Raw genomic sequence first — 21,025 nt, 5'->3', positions numbered from 1 at the left:
CATTACATAGGGCTGCGTGACCTATCCGCCACCCGCTGATGTGCTGCCAGCTCCATCTCTGGAGGAGTGTGGGGCCGTGCTGCGCTGCTGCTAGACCCGGACATCCAGGCTCGGGTAACTGAGTGGGCCGAAGCGATAGCCCACAGGATGCAAGTGGCGGCCATCTGGCGCAGCCAACAATCCAACTAAACACTCATCTCTAAAAACCGATAAACTCAAAAGTTTTTCCATCCGTCCTAGGCATCGGATTGTCTCCAGCAACTGATGACGTAGAAATGAGCAAATTCATGGCAGTAACCACTCTTTCTTCATCGGGTTAGGCCTCGGGCCTTGTTGAGGTTTGCGGATGTGCTCGCCTTCATAACTATTTGCCTCATGGCGATTAGAGGAAGTAATCGGAGCAGGCGAGAAGACCGGAAATGACATGCTACGCGTAATTTCTCTGAATCCGCAAATTAAAATGGCTTGCAACCGGAGATGGTGGCACCTGGATTAAGCAAATCAGTACTGACCGCAGGCACAGAATGTCAGTGCTCACGGACTTCGTTTTCGTTTACCTATATGGAGAAAAAACAGTAGGATGTTCGGGACATGAGCTGTAACACGTCCCTGAACAGGAGTGTAAGATATGGATACAAGTCACCAGACGTTTGTAGTAATAAAAGTAAAATGTTTATGATTAGGTCACAAAGCATTTATTCCTGCTGAAAGCTACAACCAGTTGTCATCGTCGCTGCTAGCACTTCTCTCTGTCCAGTACTCCAGCCGAATATCTGCAAGGTCTTCGCAAGCCACGTCATTCTTCCTGCGTATTCAAAAGAACACACGGCTGTAGCGTTCGAGAACAGACTTAATTTCAATAATTACAATAAAAACATGCATGCCAGGTGGGGTTTTATGCTCAAAAGCAAAACGAATTTTGTACACACTCGTCCAGTAGCTCTTGCGTACAAGGCACATCGAGGACAACTGTATTCAGCTATTCTTGGTAGCAAAATTTTACATTGTGACTCCTCTGGCGGTTCTAGAATAAACCATCGCGCATGTGCAAGCATGAAGGAGAAGAGACAAGGAAGGGTATTTGAGCATGAGCACTGTTTTGACCTAGAATGTCGTACCCACTCGCCCATCATCTGCGGTACTCCTCTGGGAGGGTAATATTTAGTCAACGGCACTGAAAAGCATATTTGGACGAAAAAAAAAATGAATTCAATCATTTTCCCACCACGGGATGCTATCTCGCGACGTCCACACCACGAAGCACGGTTTAAAATGGTTTTGAAGTGACTGCCGGAGTAGCATAGACTCTGAAATCTGCGTTAAAAATCAGTGTCGATGAATGTTGCTTGCTTTCGAAAACGGGCGGTGATAATGACAGCTGCATTCCCTTTTTTAACACGATAGCACTCAAGCTGCCGTCTAGCAGGGAATATGGTGTCGGCTTCAGTTCGACTGAAAAATGCAGATTGGTTAAGTTACCGCAGTTGCACTCTTTATTCGGACATTTATGACTGGTAATTATGAGGCCGTATATTATTATATACCATAATTTAGCGAAGTAAATTCCGCTTAAAATAGATGTTAGTAGGAAATAACTTTACCGTACTTAAACGCCACAAAGGCAGTTGTTATGGAAAGGAAGATTATGTGTGAAATGGTTTTCTACGTGTTTTCTTTTCGCGATCACAGCTGTCCACACGCGATCTCTGAAACTGGGACTCTGTTTCCAGTCTTAGTGAAAGAACAAATCGCATAACTCGAAGACTAGCACACGAGTTATCTACATATTTTCACCTGAGTACATGCGTAATTCCAAAAGCGGCATGATGCCTTACCCCGAATCTGGCAGTCTAAAGACATTTCGCTGAAGTTTGGACTTCACTCCGGTGTTCTCACAGATGATCTTGGCGAGAGTTGTCTCTCTTAGGGTGCCAAGTTGTTCTGTTGAAAGCAGAAAGACAAGAAATAAATTCAACTTTGACTACTCCTGTGCAACAAATTGCGCAGGAGTGGGGACGCTGGTTTGTAAACTTTCTAGCAGTGTTCTGTATGGTCACAAGGTAAGGTGCAAATCCTAACGATCCACTAAATGTCTCATGAGGAGAAACCCGACGTTTCGAATGCCGACACAGCACCTAATTAAGGTATGGCACGCCTGAAGCAGTCAGCCTTGAAGAAGAGGCGAAGTCGGCTCCAAGGCGTACGTTTTCTCCTCTCCTGGCCATACCCGCAGTGTGAGCTGTTTTCGGTCTAGTGCTAATGAAATTACAAGGCAAATTTTGGCATGAAATAAATTATTAGAAGACAAATTTAACACAACACTGAACGAATTCGCTATCTCAAAGATAAAACTGTAAAACTTGGGTGGGTGTCTACTTGCACAGTAAGCTGCTATGTTCGCATAGAAAGAAAAACTGAAGAGATGACAAAAAAGTGGCAATACTATGAAGGCGCTCAAAAAATGACCGGCTCGTATGTTCCATGAAACATACGCTTAGATGAAAAGAAACTATTCTTTGCATTTCTATGAAATCTCGTTCTAGGGTAGAAATATTCGGTTTGATACAGCGGTTTCAATCTGGCTCCCCGTGGAAGCAGTGTCCATCTGGTATTTCCTTGAACTCACATTATTTTTTTATTTCTTTTCTTAAACCACCAGCATATTGCGTGGATCTTAAAATAATATTAAAATTTTGCCTGCGTTTACATCCCCTATTAAAGAACATCGCTGAAAATACGCGAGATAGCATGCCTCAAATTAGTATATCACTGGCCGTTGATCTTTTTTTTTTTCGCAAGCACAACGAACCATTTAGACAGGTCACCTGGATGTATTGTTTCAGCCACTGATGACACATTTGCTATTTTTGTGAGGCCGCACCTGCTGACTCTATTGTAATCTTTTTCTGTTCTTATTTCGTGAGCTGCGCTAACTCTGCTTACCTTTTCTATCACCTATTATTCTTGTTCCTGTCTTTTTTTTTCTACTTCAAGCATTGGACCACTGCTTTGCTTGGTTCATCTGCCAATGTTTTATAACATAACCTCCTGAGCTTGCGATGTATTCTTGTGAGCAAGTGAATAAATTGTTTTTTAAGCTCTTAATTTACGAGCTTAAATTTAGCTTAAATGGGCTTTAAAAGAGCTTAACGACACTTAAATAAAGTGCCGTTAAGCTCTTTTTAAGCGCATGGGTGTAGTTAAGGCACGGTTGTTACCTACGGCAGAGATTCACTGTAACGCAGAGCAGCCCTTGTCTCCATTTAGTGACAGAAGCAATGAAACAATACCATTTTGACCTCACGCATATCAAGGCAGATGAGAAACTCTCAATGGACGATAATTATCTGAAGGTCTTTGAAAATCAACAGCAGTCAGCACCGCCACAACCAAGACGAAAATCATCGTCTTTTATTTTTATAAATTCCCGTGGCAGATAGCATCACACTTGGGAAGAGCTGACTATTTTACATCGACTTGCATCAATCAGTAATTCGCATTGCCAAGGGCCACCCGGCAATGTTTTTAGGCCGAAGCAGGAAATATGCCTCGAAGTTCCCAATGTTCGCACTGTATGCAAGCCACTGAAGCCATGCACAGCGCTCAGCGCTCGACAAGAAAGTTATCTCAAGAAAACAAGGCCGTTCGGAGCTCTACTGAACTTCCGAGAGAGGACCAACAGCACACCAAAGCCAAGTCCGAAAAAAAAAGGCATACCAGACATCGAGCAAGCATACAGAGGTCAACACTGAGGCTTACCTGGCGTGAAGGATCCGGCCTGTTCTCGGTGCTCGAAGTAGAATCGGTCGCCCCATTTGAGCCGCTTGAACATATCTGCCACCACGCATAAGAATGTCGGCCCCATAGACGCTTCTGGCACTGGGAGCTCATTCAGACCCGCAGAAAAGAAGTCGATGTCATGGACGTCCCTGCAACGTAAAGCCCTAACTCAGTTCTTTGAGCAAAAGTATATAATTTTGCGAAGAAAGCACGGACCAATAGAAGCATTTATTACATGCATTTATTACATGGGTTCCTCGTTCCAGTTCATAGTGTACGTGCTCCTTTGCGTAAGAACGGGCTTTTAAAAACGAAATGACACTTCCTCCCCCTACCCTCAAATAAAGGTGCTAATGCAGCCTACCTCTATTACGCTTCAGAGTGTCCGCCACTTCCCCGAGAATAAGAAATGCATCCGGGATACGACAAGGAGTATTGCGCGCATATTGCAGCTAGGAAGAGTACGTGTATGCAATTTCATTATCCCTTTGGATTGGTGCTGACCGGCAATACGTGCAACAAGAATTGCAATCAAAATCTGCTTTTATTTTGATATATATTTAAAAATTCTGTAGCCTTGCGCATGGCTTTGACAGGAGAAACTATACCGATACCTAAACAAACGGTAGCTATCACCTGAACACGATAAACTTTGACAGTACAAAAACATTCAATAAGAGCAGCTCAGATACAAAATGGTCGAATGCAGACGTTGTCTCAAAGACAAAAGCAAATCATGAGTAGGGTAAAAGAGAAAGCCGTAAATTTCTGTATTACGCCGGAAGCGTATTTTAACATATCATTACGAAGATTAAAAGATAAAATTATTAGCTAGTTGTAGTCTCCTAAAGATGAAAGTTTAAAATAATATAAGCAATCGCAAATTGACTGCAATGGCGGAGTTAAACGGATAAGCGCACGAACTTTCAACGTTCTGTGCGACTGCGTGACAAATGCGGATTGATACCAAATTCATACAAATGAGAAGATTAACATTATATTGGAACAAAACTCCCAGTGTTGCTCTAAACAACATAAGTGACGAATGGTTAAGCCACCACAAAGGGTGAAGCCTTAATCTGGCTAGCAGTGCTGAGTATTGAAATTGAGTTCAAAAGAATACTGAGATCCATATTGCTAACGTTCCCCGAGATCATGTGACTAAATGTGGTAATAGGGTTTTTCAACATAACTCTGCCATATGAACTGCGCAAAAGATTACGGGGTGAACTTGATTTCTCTCAACCTGCACGGCTGGACAGCTCGCCTGCAGCTCCCGTATGGAGTCCTTGTGCAAGTATACCCCTTAATGATTGTTTAGCCACGAATCCGTTACTTAGTGCCTATATTATCTCCTACGTAGTCAGTGGCATATGATAGTCATAATCTACCCAATGACGCGAAAGATCACCCGACACGGAAATAAAGCCCCGTTCCAATTAAGCCCAACGTATGTGCAGCGTGACCTATGGGTTGCTCAACTGACCTGGGTTCAAAGAAGTCGGTGAGCTTGATTCCGATATCGAAGGAGCTACCCGAGAGGGCAGTATCTGCCAAATCAATATCGTATGGTACCATGACATCACACAACCCCCCCCCCCCTCCTCCTCCGGACCAGTCGGAACTCTACCATGTCACCTGGAACTTGTCACTTGCCAGAAGCATGATCGAATTTATTGTTGAAACGCCAACACTGACAAAACCGGATGTTCAGGCGAGCAGAACCTTAATGCTATCACCATTATATTATCTTATGAAACAGTACAAATGAAGCCATGCCACGACTCAAATAAAGTTTGTACCATCACCACCACTGCAATTCTCTCGCAACTGTGTACCAAGAAAGTTTCATAAACACTCTCACGAAGGAAAGAAGACAACAGTCGGCGAGGCCAAGGAAAGCGTTGGGGATGGTACTTTATGTATTTTTCATGTTTACTTGGATAATCACAGAAATTAGTAATGTAATCTGTTTAGGGGAAAGATAATTAAACAAAAAGAAGAAAAAACAACGTGCCGATGGTGGGAACCGAACCCACAACCTCCGAATATCGCGTCCGCTGCTCTTCCAACTGAGCTACATCGGCCGCTGTCCCCCCTGCTACTTGCTTGGGTATTTATGCTGTCTGTATACGAACCTTGAGAGTGTTCACCAGCGCCACCCTCAGCCATAGCGGCGGACGTGGAGCGTCCTTTGTTACCGCCAGCGTCAAGTAGAACGTGATCAAGAGCGAGGGCGAAAGCTGTGCTAGAACCCTCTTACGCTACCTATGGCTTCAAGACTGCCAGAACCGAGACCCCCGTAAGCTACAAGCAGATCAATTAAGGGGAAAAGAGGGTGCTCGCTATAATACATGAAGGAAAGAAGCGAACAGTCGGCGAGGCCAAGGAAAGCGTTGGGGATGGTACTTTATGTCTTTTTTTATGTTTACTTGGATAATCACAGAAATTAGTAATGTAATCTGTTTAGGGGAAAGATAATTAAACACAAAGTAGAAGAAAAAACAACGTGCCGATGGTGGGAACCGAACCCACGACCTCCGAATATCGCGTCCGGTGCTCTTCCAACTGAGCTACATCGGCCGCTGTCCCCCCTGCTACTTGCTTGGGTATTTATGTTGTCTGTATACGAACCTTGAGAGTGTTCACCAGCGCCACCCTCAGCCATAGCGGCGGACGTGGAGCGTTCTTTGTTACCGCCAGCGTCACGTAGAACGTGATCAAGAGCAAGGGCGAAAGCTGTGCTAGGGGGGCGCTGGTGAACACTCTAAAGGTTCGTATACATACAACATAAATACCCAAGCAAGTAGCAGGAGGGACAGCGGCCGATGTACCTCAGTTGGAAGAGCACCGGACGCGATATTCGGAGGTCGTGGGTTCGGTTCCCAACATCGGCACGTTGTTTTTTCTTCTACTTTGTGTTTAATTATCTTTCCCCTAAACAGATTACATTACTAATTTCTGTGATTATCCAAGTAAACATAAAAAAAGACATAAAGTACCATCCCCAACGCTTTCCTTGGCCTCGCCGACTGTTCGCTTCTTTCCTTCATGTATTATAGCGAGCACCCTCATTTCCCCTTAATTGATCTGCTTGTAGCTTACGGGGGTCTCGGTTCTGGCAGTCTTGAAGCCATAGGTAGCGTAAGAGGGTTCTAGCACAGCTTTCGCCCTCGCTCTTGATCACGTTCTACGTGACGCTGGCGGTAACAAAGGACGCTCCACGTCCGCCGCTATGGCTGAGGGTGGCGCTGGTGAACACTCTCAAGGTTCGTATAAAGACAACATAAATACCCAAGCAAGTAGCAGGGGGGACAGCGGCCTATGTAGCTCCGTTGGAAGAGCACCGGACGCGATATTCGGAGGTCGTGGCTTCGGTTCCCACCATCGGCACGTTGTTTTTTCTTCTAATTTGTGTTTAATTATCTTTCCCCTAAACAGATTACATTACTAATTTCTGTATTTATCCAAGTAAACATAAAAAACGACATAAAGTACCATCCCCAACGCTTTCCTTGGCCTCGCCGACTGTTGGCTTCTTTCCTTCATGTATTCTAACGAGCACCCTCATTTCCCCTTAATTGATCTGCTTGTAGCTTACGGGGGTCTCGGTTCTGGCAGTCTTGAAGCCATAGGTAGCCTAAGAGGGTTCTAGCACAGCTTTCGCCCTCGCTCTTGATCATGTTCTACGTGACGCTGGCGGTAACAAAGGACGCTCCACGTCCGCCGCTATGGCTGCGGGTGGCGCTGTTGAACACTCTCAAGGTTCGTATACAGACAACATAAATACCCAAGCAAGTAGCAGGGGGGACAGCGGCCGATGTAGCTCAGTTGGAAGAGCACCGGACGCGATATTCGGAGGTCGTGGGTTCGGTTCCCACTATCGGCACGTTGTTTTTTCTTCTACTTTGTGTTTAATTATCTTTCCCCTAAACAGATTACATTACTAATTTCTGTGATTATCCAAGTAAACATAAAAAAAGACAAAAAGTACAATCCCCAACGCTCTCCTTGGCCTCGCCGACTGTTGGCTTCTTTCCTTCATGTATTATAACGAGCACCCTCATTTCCCCTTAATAAACACTCTCATGTCATACGAGATTAATAATTCCTTCCGCGAATATGAACTAAATACAGATGCCAAATGGCGAGATATTAATCTTTATCATTACTTAACTCATTGCGTTGGTATCGTAAATTTCTTGTGTCACGTTTACATTTTTATGGATGTTGACGAGATAGGGCTAAACGCCGCATTTACCAGAAAATCCGGCGTCGTCGCTGTTGCCAACGCAGTAAGCGAAGAATTCCTAGCATGACATAGTGGGCATGGGGTTGTATGCAGGTGACATGGCCAGGCAATTGCTGGTAAACGGGGTGTGAGGCGCCACAGAGACACATAACATGATGGAATTGCCAGGCTCTGCCAATTCGAGCTTCTGTTTTTAGATGGAAGTGGTCGGTGCGAGAATCGAATCCTCTGGGAACATTGATTGGATCCCGAGTCCTGAACGTTACTCCTATGCCACGCAGGCACATTCGTAGAGCGTGGATAAAGCGGGACATTTTATCTGTCTTTGGTATATCTACGTCGGCTGTCCGTACACACAAAGTAGTAGCTTATGACTCAATGCCAATGAGGATGTTTGAGATAATAGAGGCAGAAAGTAAAGCATTACAGTGATGAAAATGGCAGCAAAGCGCATGCGCACGAACGAGAGTTCGCAGACTGGAGCGAACTAAAGTTGTCGATCATACTCTTAAAGACGGAGCTTGAGTGTCCGCCTACTTTTTCTTTCTTGTTGCCCAACTCTCTTGCTCTGTTCGCACAAATGCAAATACATTTCGATTTTGTCTCCATCAGATAATATTTGCAAACATTTGAAACCTTGTATGGGAGCGCAGGTAGGCAATCAAGCTCTTGATGGCGCCCCTAATCTTGGCGAAGTAAAAGACCCATCGATCTATCGATTGATTTTGTCGTCCACAGAAAAAGTTCAGGTTGCTGCTGGCTGCAGTGCCGTTATACCACGAATGTAAACAGTGATGTTTTCTCGCGACAAACAGCATAGGACAATGTTTAGCTCGTCTACAATGATCGAACGCCTTTACTACTTTGGACCACCTGTTCATGTCAAAAAAGAACCTTTGCCACTCATCTTACTCATAAATCAGCGCATAGAGCTGGGCAACATCTTCGGGCATCAGCTGGGCGAGGTCCGCAAACGTCTCCAAAAAGATGTTCTGGCAGAGTTTGACGTACTCCGCGTACGGCTGGATACCGTGGTCGCGTCCCCTCTGGATGTCGATGGCGAACAGGTCGGAACCGGCCGGGCTCCCGGGCTGTCGAAACAGGTTGTTGGTGACGGCGGTGTCCCCAAACCTGCGGATCCGACATACTTTAAATCAGGGCTGTTTATATCTACAAAGTGCAAACCTTCAAGCTAAGAGCAGACATTTGGATCTACGTTTGCCAATAAGGCTCCATATCACAATAGAATTCCAGAGGGACACCTAGGTACATTGCAGGGGTTGTAGCCCATATTACATTAGCAAAAACTGCTGGGGTGGATGGCCATTCCCCATGCAAAAATCCCTGGCACTTTGCCCAGTTATCGTGCCCTCGGGGCTAACAAGGCCACGATATTTTCATTTTGCTTTTCTTATAGGCCACGATAGTCGGTTTGAGCTGAATAAAGATGAACTTAGTGAAAGCGCTCTGTTCCTTGATCTTCAGAATTGTCCGAGAAACACGAGTACTTACCAGTATGCAAACAAGTATATGAGTCATAGCGCTAAACAAGCACTAAAGGCAAACATATACCACAGAACAAAATATGATAAGATCCGCTCCGCCGTCGTTTTAAAGAAAAAGCAGAGCCAACGATGCGGAATCCCATACAGGCTTGAAATATTTGCATTGAACTGAAGGACATTCATTTCGCCGACAAGAGCAGGTTACAAAAGACCAATGTTAGCTAACCGTAAGGCCGTGGCTGTCAACGACCTGGCCGGCCCATTAAATGACCCGGGCATTAGTACTTGGGTCTGAGCAGCACAACGTGGCCTCCCACCGCTCGAAAGAAGGAATTCGTAATAAATCCCCCGGAGGCGGTTTTTCCTTGAAGGATGTGGTCAGACGTGGCTCGAAAACCACTGGATAGAATACACGTACACAAGTACGATTTCTCTTAGCTAATTGTAAATGTTACTTAATTACAGCTAATTATTCAACTGCGCATAAAAAATGAGCTCAACCCTACAATGCGAACTGATATATTGTTCAAAATGTCTCGACGAGTTGAGTCCAAAATCGAACGCTAAAATGCGCAAAAGCTATGAAAAGCCGCAGTCGTATTTCTTTTGCTATGCCTATCCGCCCAGACTAATTAGTGTCCCACAGCTTTTTTTTTTTTTTTTTTTTTTTTCATGGAACGACAGTGTTCGCTGAACTCACAAGTGAAATTTTTTTTTTCCGTGCTACTGTGTTGTCGCATGCTGAAGCTAAGCCTGGACTGTTGATCTCCATTTTACGCCCATATTGCGTTTAGCCTAGACTACTAAATCAATTTGTCTTTTTTAAACAAATTAGAGCGATATAGTTCTGATTTACCATGTAAAAGCCCGGGAGAACCGCTTGGTTCCGGCAGGGTGGCCTTGAAGCTGAGCCAAGGTCAACTGGGATTTGCCCTGTATAGCGACGTCTCATCTAATATGTACTGTATGCTAAGCTGGGGCATGACCACATGACTAATTGACAATTTCACCATGACCTTCACCTTTAACTTTAAAAAGTGATTTAGTCTCAATAATGTCATAGATATCATGTAATAGGTGCGCAATAGCGTGAGCTGTATGCGTGGTATTACTAACAACTAAGCAAAACAGAGCTATCGTCTGTCAAAGTTGGTTTAACACGTTTCACTGCTGTGAATTTGTTTTCACCATATATTCACTTCTTCAAGGAGGCGGCGGCTAGAAATCTATATTTAAGAGATTTATGTGCCTGTCTTCTGTGGCTCTATTCTGTGAAGCTTCTAGCACAGCATAAATGCCTACTTCCCCGTTGAAAATTTGCTCTTGAGTCAAGATATATTTCATCGATATTTATAAGCCCAAAACTAAGCCTATGCGAACCATTTTCTCCTATAGCTGAAAGTAAGAAATAAAACCAGGTTGAGCCGTGCACCTCATATCACTACAAATCGCAATCACGGATTTCATGAGTTTGTCCCAAAGCCACTTTCTCTCTTTTACTCTTTCGAACTTCAAGCGTGAAAGAAATGGTGGCGTCACATACGTCACGTAGCTTAACCAATGAGAAAGCGGAACCCCCGCACCGCTGCAGCCAATGAAAGAATAACGCGTATCACAGTTTCCGCCATCGTGATCTTCACCGGGTAGTGTTGTACACACGCGTGCTCCTCCGGACTTCGACTTCTTCCTTTTTTGTGTCAGTCACCCCTCAGTCCTCACGGACAGCAGATGTGAACGCGTAGGGCTCCCTGGAGCTCGGCTGCGCACGTCACTCGCCGCGTCATGAATCATCTTGTGCTCATATCCACGCATTTGCGGGCCTTCGCCAGCCAGCGCACTTCCTTGCACTTCGATTACCTTTCTTCCCCCTGGAGACCTCCTTTTACTGATCTGAATACGTTATGCCGAAACTGGGGCATCTGTTTTTTTTATCTCTTACATTCTCCACAAATCTCTCTTTTCCTCTCCCCTTTATAATCCCGCCCCTCACCTTTCAGCGCAGCGCGGTGCATTGCAAAGGGGGATGCAAAACATTGTACATGTGTCCGTTCATTTACAATAAGAGCCAGAGCAGATGGTGTGAGGCGAGCTGATGACAGGGCTGCACTGCCCTTTTGTTTGGCGTCGCTATAGACAAAGCCGAGCCAAAGCATAACAAAATGTAAAAATGCATATAAAAGTTTAGCAGGGGTAAGCCCTGCTAGTGCACCTATAGTTCGAATTTGTGACCGTATGCAAATCGGCCGTACTCTTTTCTTCTAATCCGACTGCGTCCCCATTAACATTTTAAATGAAAAGGAAGGCACTGCCTAGTTATGGTCAGTCCCACTTGCAAACTTGTGCTGTAATGACCCAAGGGCAAACACAACAGCAGCTAGAAAATAACACGCCTTTTCCTTGGTTGACCCCAGAGCCTAGTTTCCGACATTACGGCATGCCGATGAGTAGAAAAGAAAGGAAAAAGCTAGTACCTGTCGGTAGCCTGCATTGGTTCTTTCAAGAGTCCACGGTAAGTACCATCCGCATCACCATTGTATTCGAAAGGTTGAAAGTAGACGTCCTCAAGTCGAATGGCCCTCGCTCCATTACCGTCCTCGTTAACTCTGCAAAGCAGAAAGAAGCGATATATAGTAATGTGTTTGCAGTGAAGTGATTTCTCTGCATTTATCACTGTATCTCATAATAGTTCGGCAAAAGGAAGCTTGGAGAACACAGAACTCGGAAAAACATAGCTTCAGCTCGGCAAACAGGTCATTGAGGCTGTACCTGCGCGAAGTGGGCCAACCGAGGTGTGTACGCTGGCCTCGCTATTCCTAAAGGGAACGCCAAAAGATGAAGAGAAATGACAGAGCGAGCGACCCCTTTTCCAAACAATTTGGCTTGCTAAACAACGACATATAAGAACATCTTAGAGCAAAATACGTGAAAAAAAATAAAAGCTAAACTGGAAATCAGAAATCAGCAACAGCATTGATAGTGTACAGACCCGTAGACTTCGAAAATATGACTGTTTGAAAGAAACCACATGCTTATAGCCGAAAGGGAGAGCGAGAATTGAAATAAAAGTGGAAATTATGGCCGTCGTGCATGTGGCCGTTTAGTGCAGAATCCCAACTCCGGTCGCTATTTTCCGCTCAAGGCGGGTGGGCGAAACATTAGGGGGACGCTTAAGCTTCACGCCCTCCGCCAAGCGCTTTTAAGACTGCATTTTTCATCTGGGAGTTTTAATGTACTTAATAATAATATTATTGACTGATTCAAAGGAACGAGAAGGCGCGGAATCCGCCACTTCTGCGGACAAAAATTACACTGGAAGTGTAATAGCAACTGTAATTAATTACAAACCTTAATTAGCGGTTAGTTAGCCGTGTCTCCAGCCCCAGCTCACCAAATCGCACTATTATAAGCGAACCTTGATGCTAGCGAGACTAAGTCCAAATTTGACCTTGGCTGAGCTTGAAGGTCACCCCGCTGTTTCCAAGCTTTCTCCGGGTTGCGCTTAAAGGGATCGAACTACGTACCGCTCTAAAATTTTCGCCTTAATGAAGGCACTCGTGACACGACCGCACAATATGAGATAGTTCCCGCTTTGGTACTTAATGTATTGTGAACCCCTTTTAGGATAGATAATGCCAAACGGGCGCTGCAGGTATTTGTAATAAATAAATAAGAAATAAAAACAAACAGTGGTCCCAGTGTACAGATTATTGGCATGAAAATGAGCGGCAAGGACGCAACCCGTGCCAAGGACCATCGCCGACAAAATTTCTAGTATGCAAGTTTTTAAAATTGCAGGCCTGTCTTGCGGACTGCATGTATCTAACAAGTGAGAGGAAACTGATCAGCTCAATTGCAAGCTCTGTGTTGATTCTTGGTGATAAGTTAGAATCTTTAATTCAACGTCACACAAAGTGCTGGAGCCTGTCGTACGTTGTGGAATGGGTCCCTATAATAATTTCTGGCTTGCAGTCAAAATGCAACAATATCGAGTCGTGACAATATCTGAACCAAAAGTAGGCAAGCCCAGTGCTCACACATCGAAGTGACCCTGGATGTTGGAGTGTCCAAAACGATAGGCCGCAGTGGAGAACTCGTTGATGATAGTGGGGTCCACAGTTGGGTCATAATTCGTGTAACCGTCTTTTAGCGGCCACAGGTCGTATTTCGTCATGGCGTCAGGGCCGATAATACCAGGAAGCCACTCGTTGTAAACGATGTTTTGTAACAAGGCAATAATTATTCTCCTGTAAAAATATAATGCACATAAGAACGAGCGTTAGTGGTATTTTTGAAGTTATGGCTTTGCAAGTAGCTTCGAGGCCCTTTCCCATTCCAGAATGCATTTAAGAATTCTTTCTTCTCGAAATTCTGGATCCTAGATCCTTAACTAGATCTTAAGCCTAGACACCCTCTGTAATTCGATGTGTCTCGACGCAGAATTCTAGCGCCTCTGTATAAGGCAAGGGAATACACTGTTTTGTCGCGGTAACATTTATTGGAATTCAGAAAATCTTCCTATTGGTGGCATGTGGAAGATGTCAAGCATCTATTCGAAATAAGGCCCCTTGTCTGCGTCTATGCGATGTCATAACGCACAGAGCCAAAATTCTACCTTTAGTAGTATCATCGTAACAGTCTGAAACAGCGCTTAGCCCCAAAAGGCATCCTGAGGGCCGCCAAAGGACCGCAGATTGAGACTTTGACATCCTCATCACCCGCCTAGCTACGCATACTGAAGAACAAAGGCTTCTCCCATACATCCCAATCATAACCCTGCCATCTCCGTCCACTTGACCCCTCAAAATTCTTAATCTTATCCGGCCAACTGATCTTATGCCACATCCTTTTGATTTCTTCGGTAGTCTACTGCAAGACCCTTAACAACAATCGGTTATCTTGTTTACTCACTGCATTCCCTGCCCAATCACGCCGACATCACGGGAACATAGAGAGTAGGCACCTACGTCACAGTGGCGCCAATTTTTGTGCATGTAGCACGGCGAAAGGCTACAGGCATATCTAATCGCCTTACCGCCACTTGCACTGCTGAAGCTGTGTTCTGCACCACACAATGACGCCCGTGACGTCTCCTGAATACCTTCTACATCTTCAATGCTGCACGCAGCTGTCGATCAAGCGAGAATAGCCAACTGTGGAGAGCTGAGCAATCATTTATCAATCCAGATAAGATTTGTAACATTATCTTATTGGGAACGCACTCCGGACTGATAATCTTCTGACTTAAGATGTCTTCTAAACTGAGGTCAGATCAGGAGGCTGCGCCTGATTTTGCCAAAACACAAGGCGTATATATTAAAGCGTTCTAAGCAAGTTCACACAGTACTCATAAAAGGAAAGATTAACAGCGCTAACGAAGACACGAACAAATAGGCAACACAGGACAGGCGCTCCCAGCAATACGTTTTACTTCACACAATACTGTCGCTTATTCGAGGTGGGACACGCAATGTCTGAAATCGCAAAATGCGAAAATTTTGATTCGAAGCTAAAATCCTGAAGTATGTCGTGCTCGAGCGCTGAGAAAAGATCTTTATTGGTTTCAGTTAACGAAATTAATATTTATCGCGTCTCCAAGGGTAGCTTACCTGACAGTTTGGAAGATTATTTCGTCGTTCCAGTGAGGATTGATATCAGCCAATTTCCTGGCCATTCTGTTGTGCTCTCTCAAAAATAACGTATGCAGCGATATAAGACCCGGATTTTGATTGTTCCTGAAATCACCTGAGACCACCAGACAAGATCAAAATAAAAACTCGGCCTCTTTAACGTTTGCAATTAAAGTTCTTTATTGTGATCTAACAGATTGTCCCGTTTGCTGTCAACTTCATATAATAAGTACTTTTGGGCCAGACGTGATCCATCCAGCGTCTTAAGAAAGCACTTCACAGGGGCAGTGATAAAAGTGCGCGAATATCTGAGAGAGCAGTTGACAATGTTTTCTATGATTGAAATCTCTTACGTTTTAAAAATTGTCCTGGAAGAGAGCAATTCACTGAATGTAATCTGCCTATTTGTGCAGGGTAAAAGCTGCACGGGTGACAAAAGCTTCTTAGCGGTTCGCTTAGTGGCTATACGTCTGCACCACAAGCCAAAGAGTCTCCCAAGTCTGCCTAATATTGAATCGAAAACAAAATGTGTAAACTACGAAGTAATTTAACTGCCTAATACGCATCACGCAGCGATACGGTCAAAGCATAAATAATCTGACCATTCAAAGAAGCCACCATCGAGTACTGCAGAGGGAACTGAAGTGCGGCCTACCTGTCCGCAAGCAGATCTTGCCTTCATCGGGGCGGCTGCAGGTGTCATTTCTTGGCTCCGGACTGAGGGGTAGAATAACCGAGTCGTTCACAGTCTCATGCTTTAGCAGCCCTGCGAGAACGGGACCGTTTAAAATCCAAGCAGGTGGCTAAGTACTAGGTAGGAAGGCATGAGCAAGGCTCATCCGAACGTTTCATGTCGCGCTTCAAGCGGGCGCCACCTGAAAAAAGACTGCGACTCAAGGAGTGTTTCGTCAGGTGGGGCTCATCACTCTCCCATTCGCGCAGCAGGAAGCGCGTTCGAGCAAGTGATTCCTGAATTTACTACGAGTCATATCGGACCGATGGCTGCACTGTTGGGCTTCATAAGCATGGGCCCCGCAGGGATGATGCAGTGATTAGGACGCTCGACTACTGTGCCCAAAGATGCGGGATCGAAACCCGGCTACGGCGGCCGTTTTTCGGTGGAGGTGAAAAGTAGGCTCCCGTGTGCTGTGCGATGTCAGTGCACGTTAAAAAACCCCAGGTGGTCGAAATTTCCGGAGCCATCCACCACGGCGTCTCTCATATAGCCTAAGTCGCTTTAAGACGTTAAACATCATAAACAAACCAACCTAAAATAAGTAAGAGCAAAACGTTACGAACATGTGTAGGTAAGGTCTGTCTGCCCACTGCCGTATATTTAAAAAAAAGACAATTTTGATTCTGAATGGCTAACCGCATGGATGGCGAAGCTAGGCTAACCGTTACAAACCTGTGCAGTGTGCTAAAACAGATATTTCTTGAAAATATTTAAACTCCTCTGAAACAATTCTTGATGACGTATGTTTGTGGGTCATATACATTCAACTATTTTACCTTCAAAATTATTGAGGTGCGAGGACGATCTCGAAAAGGTCCACTGAGTAAAAATAAAGAAACTTAAGAAACTAAACATTTCTGGGTGTCCTCTGGCAAACTACGCGTTCAGCATCACCAATCGACAGATAGGAAACATATCGATACCATGCCAAGACGCCATATTAATGTCATTGAAGCATCTAGTTCACGAGGTAAATATTTTTTTATGCATTCACTTGTTCTGATACAGATGGTCCGTTTTGAGGCCGTTTTGTACACCGGATCTCAGCGCATCAGCAGAAACAGCAGGACTTGCTGGGGCCCGGAACGTGCTTGCATAAGACCAAGTTTTTCGAAGCGCAAGTGTGTGGATACTTTCCGTTTTCTGTAGTGGAGGGCTAGCGGGAAAACAAACTTTATATCCGAAAACTGACTGACACACGTTTCGAACCCATTTCTTCCTCATGATTGCATTGACGATGTCGGAAACGCCCGGCATGGCACTCGAATGCTAACCTGACTTATCATGTATCCAATATGGGCAACCGCGCGACCGGGAACAATGTTTTGGTAGCGCTCCATGCGGCAGTGTCTTGTACTAGAGTCAATGGTGCCCCTCTGTGCATTGTGTTTTCATTTTCCGGGTATTACAATAACACAGAAGGTACTGCATCAGGATGCCCTGAGAAGCCAGAATAATCATTGTATGTGTGCCGGCTCCAAGATGTGAGTGCTAGCCGTATGACAGTAAGTAAACACATAGCCCCATCCTCGGTGATGAAACAACGTATGTATATAACTGGTCTCAGTGGCAAACACAAATTCAAACTCTCTTGCCCCGACATGTTACTACAGGCTCAGGAGGAGTCATCTGTTAGCGACATCATTTTTGATGGTGTACCTGTCGCAGTAGTAACAACTGCGATTATATTATCCCAGCAGAGACGTTGGAACGCAGGTTTTTCGACGCATTCGCAAACGACGGTAGCTAAAGGTTGCACAGACTATATTACGTCCGTCATGAAGGTGAAACATCCACTCACCGCCATCGAATGTTCTCAGGCTGTCCATGATGTCCTTGTTGATTCCGTAAATATGCGATGCGTCGATGAACGATGTCCGCGAATTCATTTGCTCTCTTGGACCTGTTAGAAACGAATCGTGTTAGTTTTTGAAGATACAGCCACTCTTACTAACCAAATAAATAAAATTTCGCGATGAAAAGCAATAGGGGCATCACTATGCTTTTGGAAACCACCTTAAAGTCTTCGGCCTGTGTGCAACAACCGCTTTGAAACGCATGGTCTACTTGATCAGCGCGCGGAAAGATAAGTGAACCGCTCAGGAGCACTTGAAATCGGAAGGATCAGATCAACAAAGGGAAGATATGAGCGATCAGATATGTTGGACACATATGACAGTACAGCACGAAACATAAGTCTTAAAATTCTGAGAGCACTGTTGAATCTACACTGCAGAAAGGCGAAAGCCTGAGCGTTGCTGCTGCACAGGGTGCATCACGTTTGTTCTCGTTATCATTATCAACTAAATGCACCATAGTTGTCATCGCTACTGCCATCACTGTCACTGTCATCATCCTCGCGGTAGACAAGCCGAAGTAATATATGCTTTTCACGATCCCGGGCGTGCCGTCCCGGTAAACCAAAATACACAGAACGGTAAATGACGTACTCAAAAAAGTGCGGAAAATGCCGCTCTCGCCATGTACGAAGACATTCTTTGATAAATTACTCACTGAGACCCTGCCTGTTAAAACTTGGTTAGGGAAAAATGGCATATTTGTATCTAGAGTAGATTGCCGCCTTTGTGATTCTCCGGAAACTATTGAGCACTGTTTCATCGATTGTAAATATGCAGTATCATTCTCTGATATTTTGCAACAGACATTCAAAAAAAGACTTCATTTGACGCCACATTCTGTGCGATATCTCAGTACATTGCCATTTGTTGATAAGCCTTTAGACATGTTCTTTCTAATTGGGTTACACAGCCTCTGGAAAACGCACATGATTGACAGAAATTGTGAATCTCTTGTTTCTACAAAAGACGACTTCTGTATGATGATTGTCCATTTAAGAAAACTTAAGGAAAAGCTAATTTGCCGGTTTTGCCCCGCTACACAATTAAAGGACGACCGCATCACTTTTCGAGAAGTCTGCGATATTCAAGGATTAAGATCATTATAGGCTGTATGTAATGCTAGCAACGTGTTTTTGTGCTACCATTAAAACTGATAACGTAATCGGCGGTTAAAATGTCAGCTTCTTCTCACAGCATTGAACGACTGCGGAGAAGCTCGGTGATGACGTCATGGACGGTAATATTTATTCTTTTCGTTGCCTTCGCGCACATCCTGCAGTGCCTTTTTTGATATCGCCAAACAATGTTTATAAGCATTTTCTTTCGGTAGCCATATTTTTACTTCTTCAAACCTAGCGGTTCTATGCGGGAAACGTACCGGTACCGTCAATGACGTCATCATGCGCCCCCATGCGTCGCTGTGCAGTGCGAAGAAGCCTGATAGCCGGCGCAGTTTTAATCGCTAATTGCTCCATTGTTTGAAATGCTAGCGCAAAGATTATTCGCATGCTTAACCTGGGAGTTGTAATCATTCCATTCATTTAAACTGAGATCTGCAACCGATGCAGTTTCCATTTAAGCACCGAAGTTTCTTACGATATGGAAAAACAAAGTTTTCTGGCTTTTATTTTGTTTTCGTTCTCTTGAGCAGTGAATCGCAAACGCTATGCCTTGTGGTCATTGAGCTCTTGACTTGACCCGCGTGTTAAATGGACACCTATGACAAATGCAAATTGACCTGTACCGATCCCGCAGAGCGCTCTAGCACAAACTATTTTCATCGAAATGCAAGCTTTATATCATTGAGCTTGAAGAGACAACAAAACGCATGAAGTACAGGTGTCCCCTCACCACTCGATATCGCGAGTGCAATGTTTGCGTCGACAATACAAAATGTCCCGAATTTTTATACTCTAAAGGAAAGATTTCAAATTCCGATTTCTCGGTGATAAATAAGTGTTTTTCGGTGTCGGACAACTTTCAACACTGCCTTAGGAAAAGAGAATGAATTTTTTCACTCAAAACAACAGTTTGATAGAATTCTTAATATCCTTAAATGTTTAAGCTTAGGAGCAAGTATTAATACTTCTAAATTTATACAACTGTCAGTTACCAAAAAACGTGTCTGAACGTTCATGACATCCTAGACAAAAGGATGACTTTTTTGGCCGTGTTTTACGGTCCGTAGAGTACCTCCAGGGCTTCACGACCTCTCAGAACTATACTTTTAACATCTGACGGATTTTAACGTTCGGCAGCGGCTGTTGATGCTCTCCTATAACGCAATCTATAGAGAAGAGCCTACTAGGCCACAAGCATCTAGAAAACGTCAGGACCACTTTCAAATTCCATAGGTTCCATTAACGTATCTGTTGACGCCACAGTGTACTTGATCTAATAACTACAATACACATCACCCTTGTTTTGTTTTTGTTTTTTTTTTTTTGGACTCCTGGACAAGCGCTCACCCAACTTACACTGGAACTGTTTCTGCCTGGCATTGCTGCACTACGGAAACATTTCCTAAAAGAAAAAATAAAGAAAAAAAAAGAAATTTCTTCCCAGCTAGGCAGAAGAGCTATGCCAGACGGACACAAATAGACACGAAAAAAAAAAGCCTGTTAAATGGTTTCATGCTCGTTAGTCTAGTGGGCCGCAAAAGGCAAGGCCACGTGCAGCGCTCTCAAGACCGCTCTAGAAAAAACGCTGATCGTATACCTTATTTTGCCGTCCGGAATACTAGCGTGACTAGCATTTGGTAGTTTTTCTGGTTTATTTTATATGCTTGCTAATATGTCCGAAATTATTTTGTGAAGTGGATTCTACTTAACTATTTAAGCACAGCACAGACTACAAATTTCCATTCTTAAAAGCTTCAGAAGCTGTCGGAAATCGTGCGCATCCTATCCCACAACGTAAGGCACCTCTTTTCAATCTCCGCTCTTGAAAAGTGTTACAACGGGAGAAGCTTACCGGTCTGACAGTGACAACACGGCAGTGAGCGAAGAAAATTGAGAACGCTGCGATTGAACTGGGAGAAGAACGGATCGTCCGGAGGCACCTGAATGCTGGAGCTCTCAGTGTCGTTTTGGAATCCGTTCTGAGCGCCTGGGGAACAGAAATTAAACATGAGGCATCCGTAAATATTAATAATATATAAATTCAAAATCCACACTCTGGCGACATAATGAAGCACGCGTTCCAACCTAGCATTCTGTGAACCGCCAGAAGTGGCACCATTCCAATCTACTTCAACCAAGCTAAAC

General features: G+C 44.4%; 1 protein-coding gene across 1 annotated transcript in view; it reads right to left on the bottom strand.

The window, feature by feature from the left end:
* Window positions 1-678: 678 nt before the first annotated feature.
* LOC146178085 (immunomodulatory peroxidase-like) overlaps window positions 679-21,025 on the bottom strand; it is a 44,847-nt gene continuing 24,500 nt past the window's right edge. The window contains exons 6-15 of the mRNA XM_084577930.1: window positions 20,733-20,867; window positions 17,702-17,803; window positions 15,820-15,930; window positions 15,144-15,279; window positions 13,572-13,781; window positions 12,009-12,140; window positions 8,945-9,163; window positions 3,760-3,929; window positions 1,836-1,941; window positions 679-805 (exon numbers count right to left, since the gene is read on the bottom strand). Coding sequence (XP_084434056.1) covers window positions 712-805; window positions 1,836-1,941; window positions 3,760-3,929; window positions 8,945-9,163; window positions 12,009-12,140; window positions 13,572-13,781; window positions 15,144-15,279; window positions 15,820-15,930; window positions 17,702-17,803; window positions 20,733-20,867 — 1,415 coding nt within the window. The 3' untranslated portion in view covers window positions 679-711. The remainder of the gene's footprint in view (window positions 806-1,835; window positions 1,942-3,759; window positions 3,930-8,944; window positions 9,164-12,008; window positions 12,141-13,571; window positions 13,782-15,143; window positions 15,280-15,819; window positions 15,931-17,701; window positions 17,804-20,732; window positions 20,868-21,025) is intronic.

Source organism: Amblyomma maculatum, chromosome 9 (genome assembly GCF_055883805.1).
Source record: "Amblyomma maculatum isolate TAMU_Amacu chromosome 9, ASM5588380v1, whole genome shotgun sequence".
In the NCBI taxonomy this organism is placed as follows: Eukaryota; Metazoa; Arthropoda; class Arachnida; order Ixodida; family Ixodidae; genus Amblyomma; species Amblyomma maculatum.
Note: the sequence above shows the minus strand (reverse complement) of the source record. Positions and strands in the feature narration are given on the sequence as shown.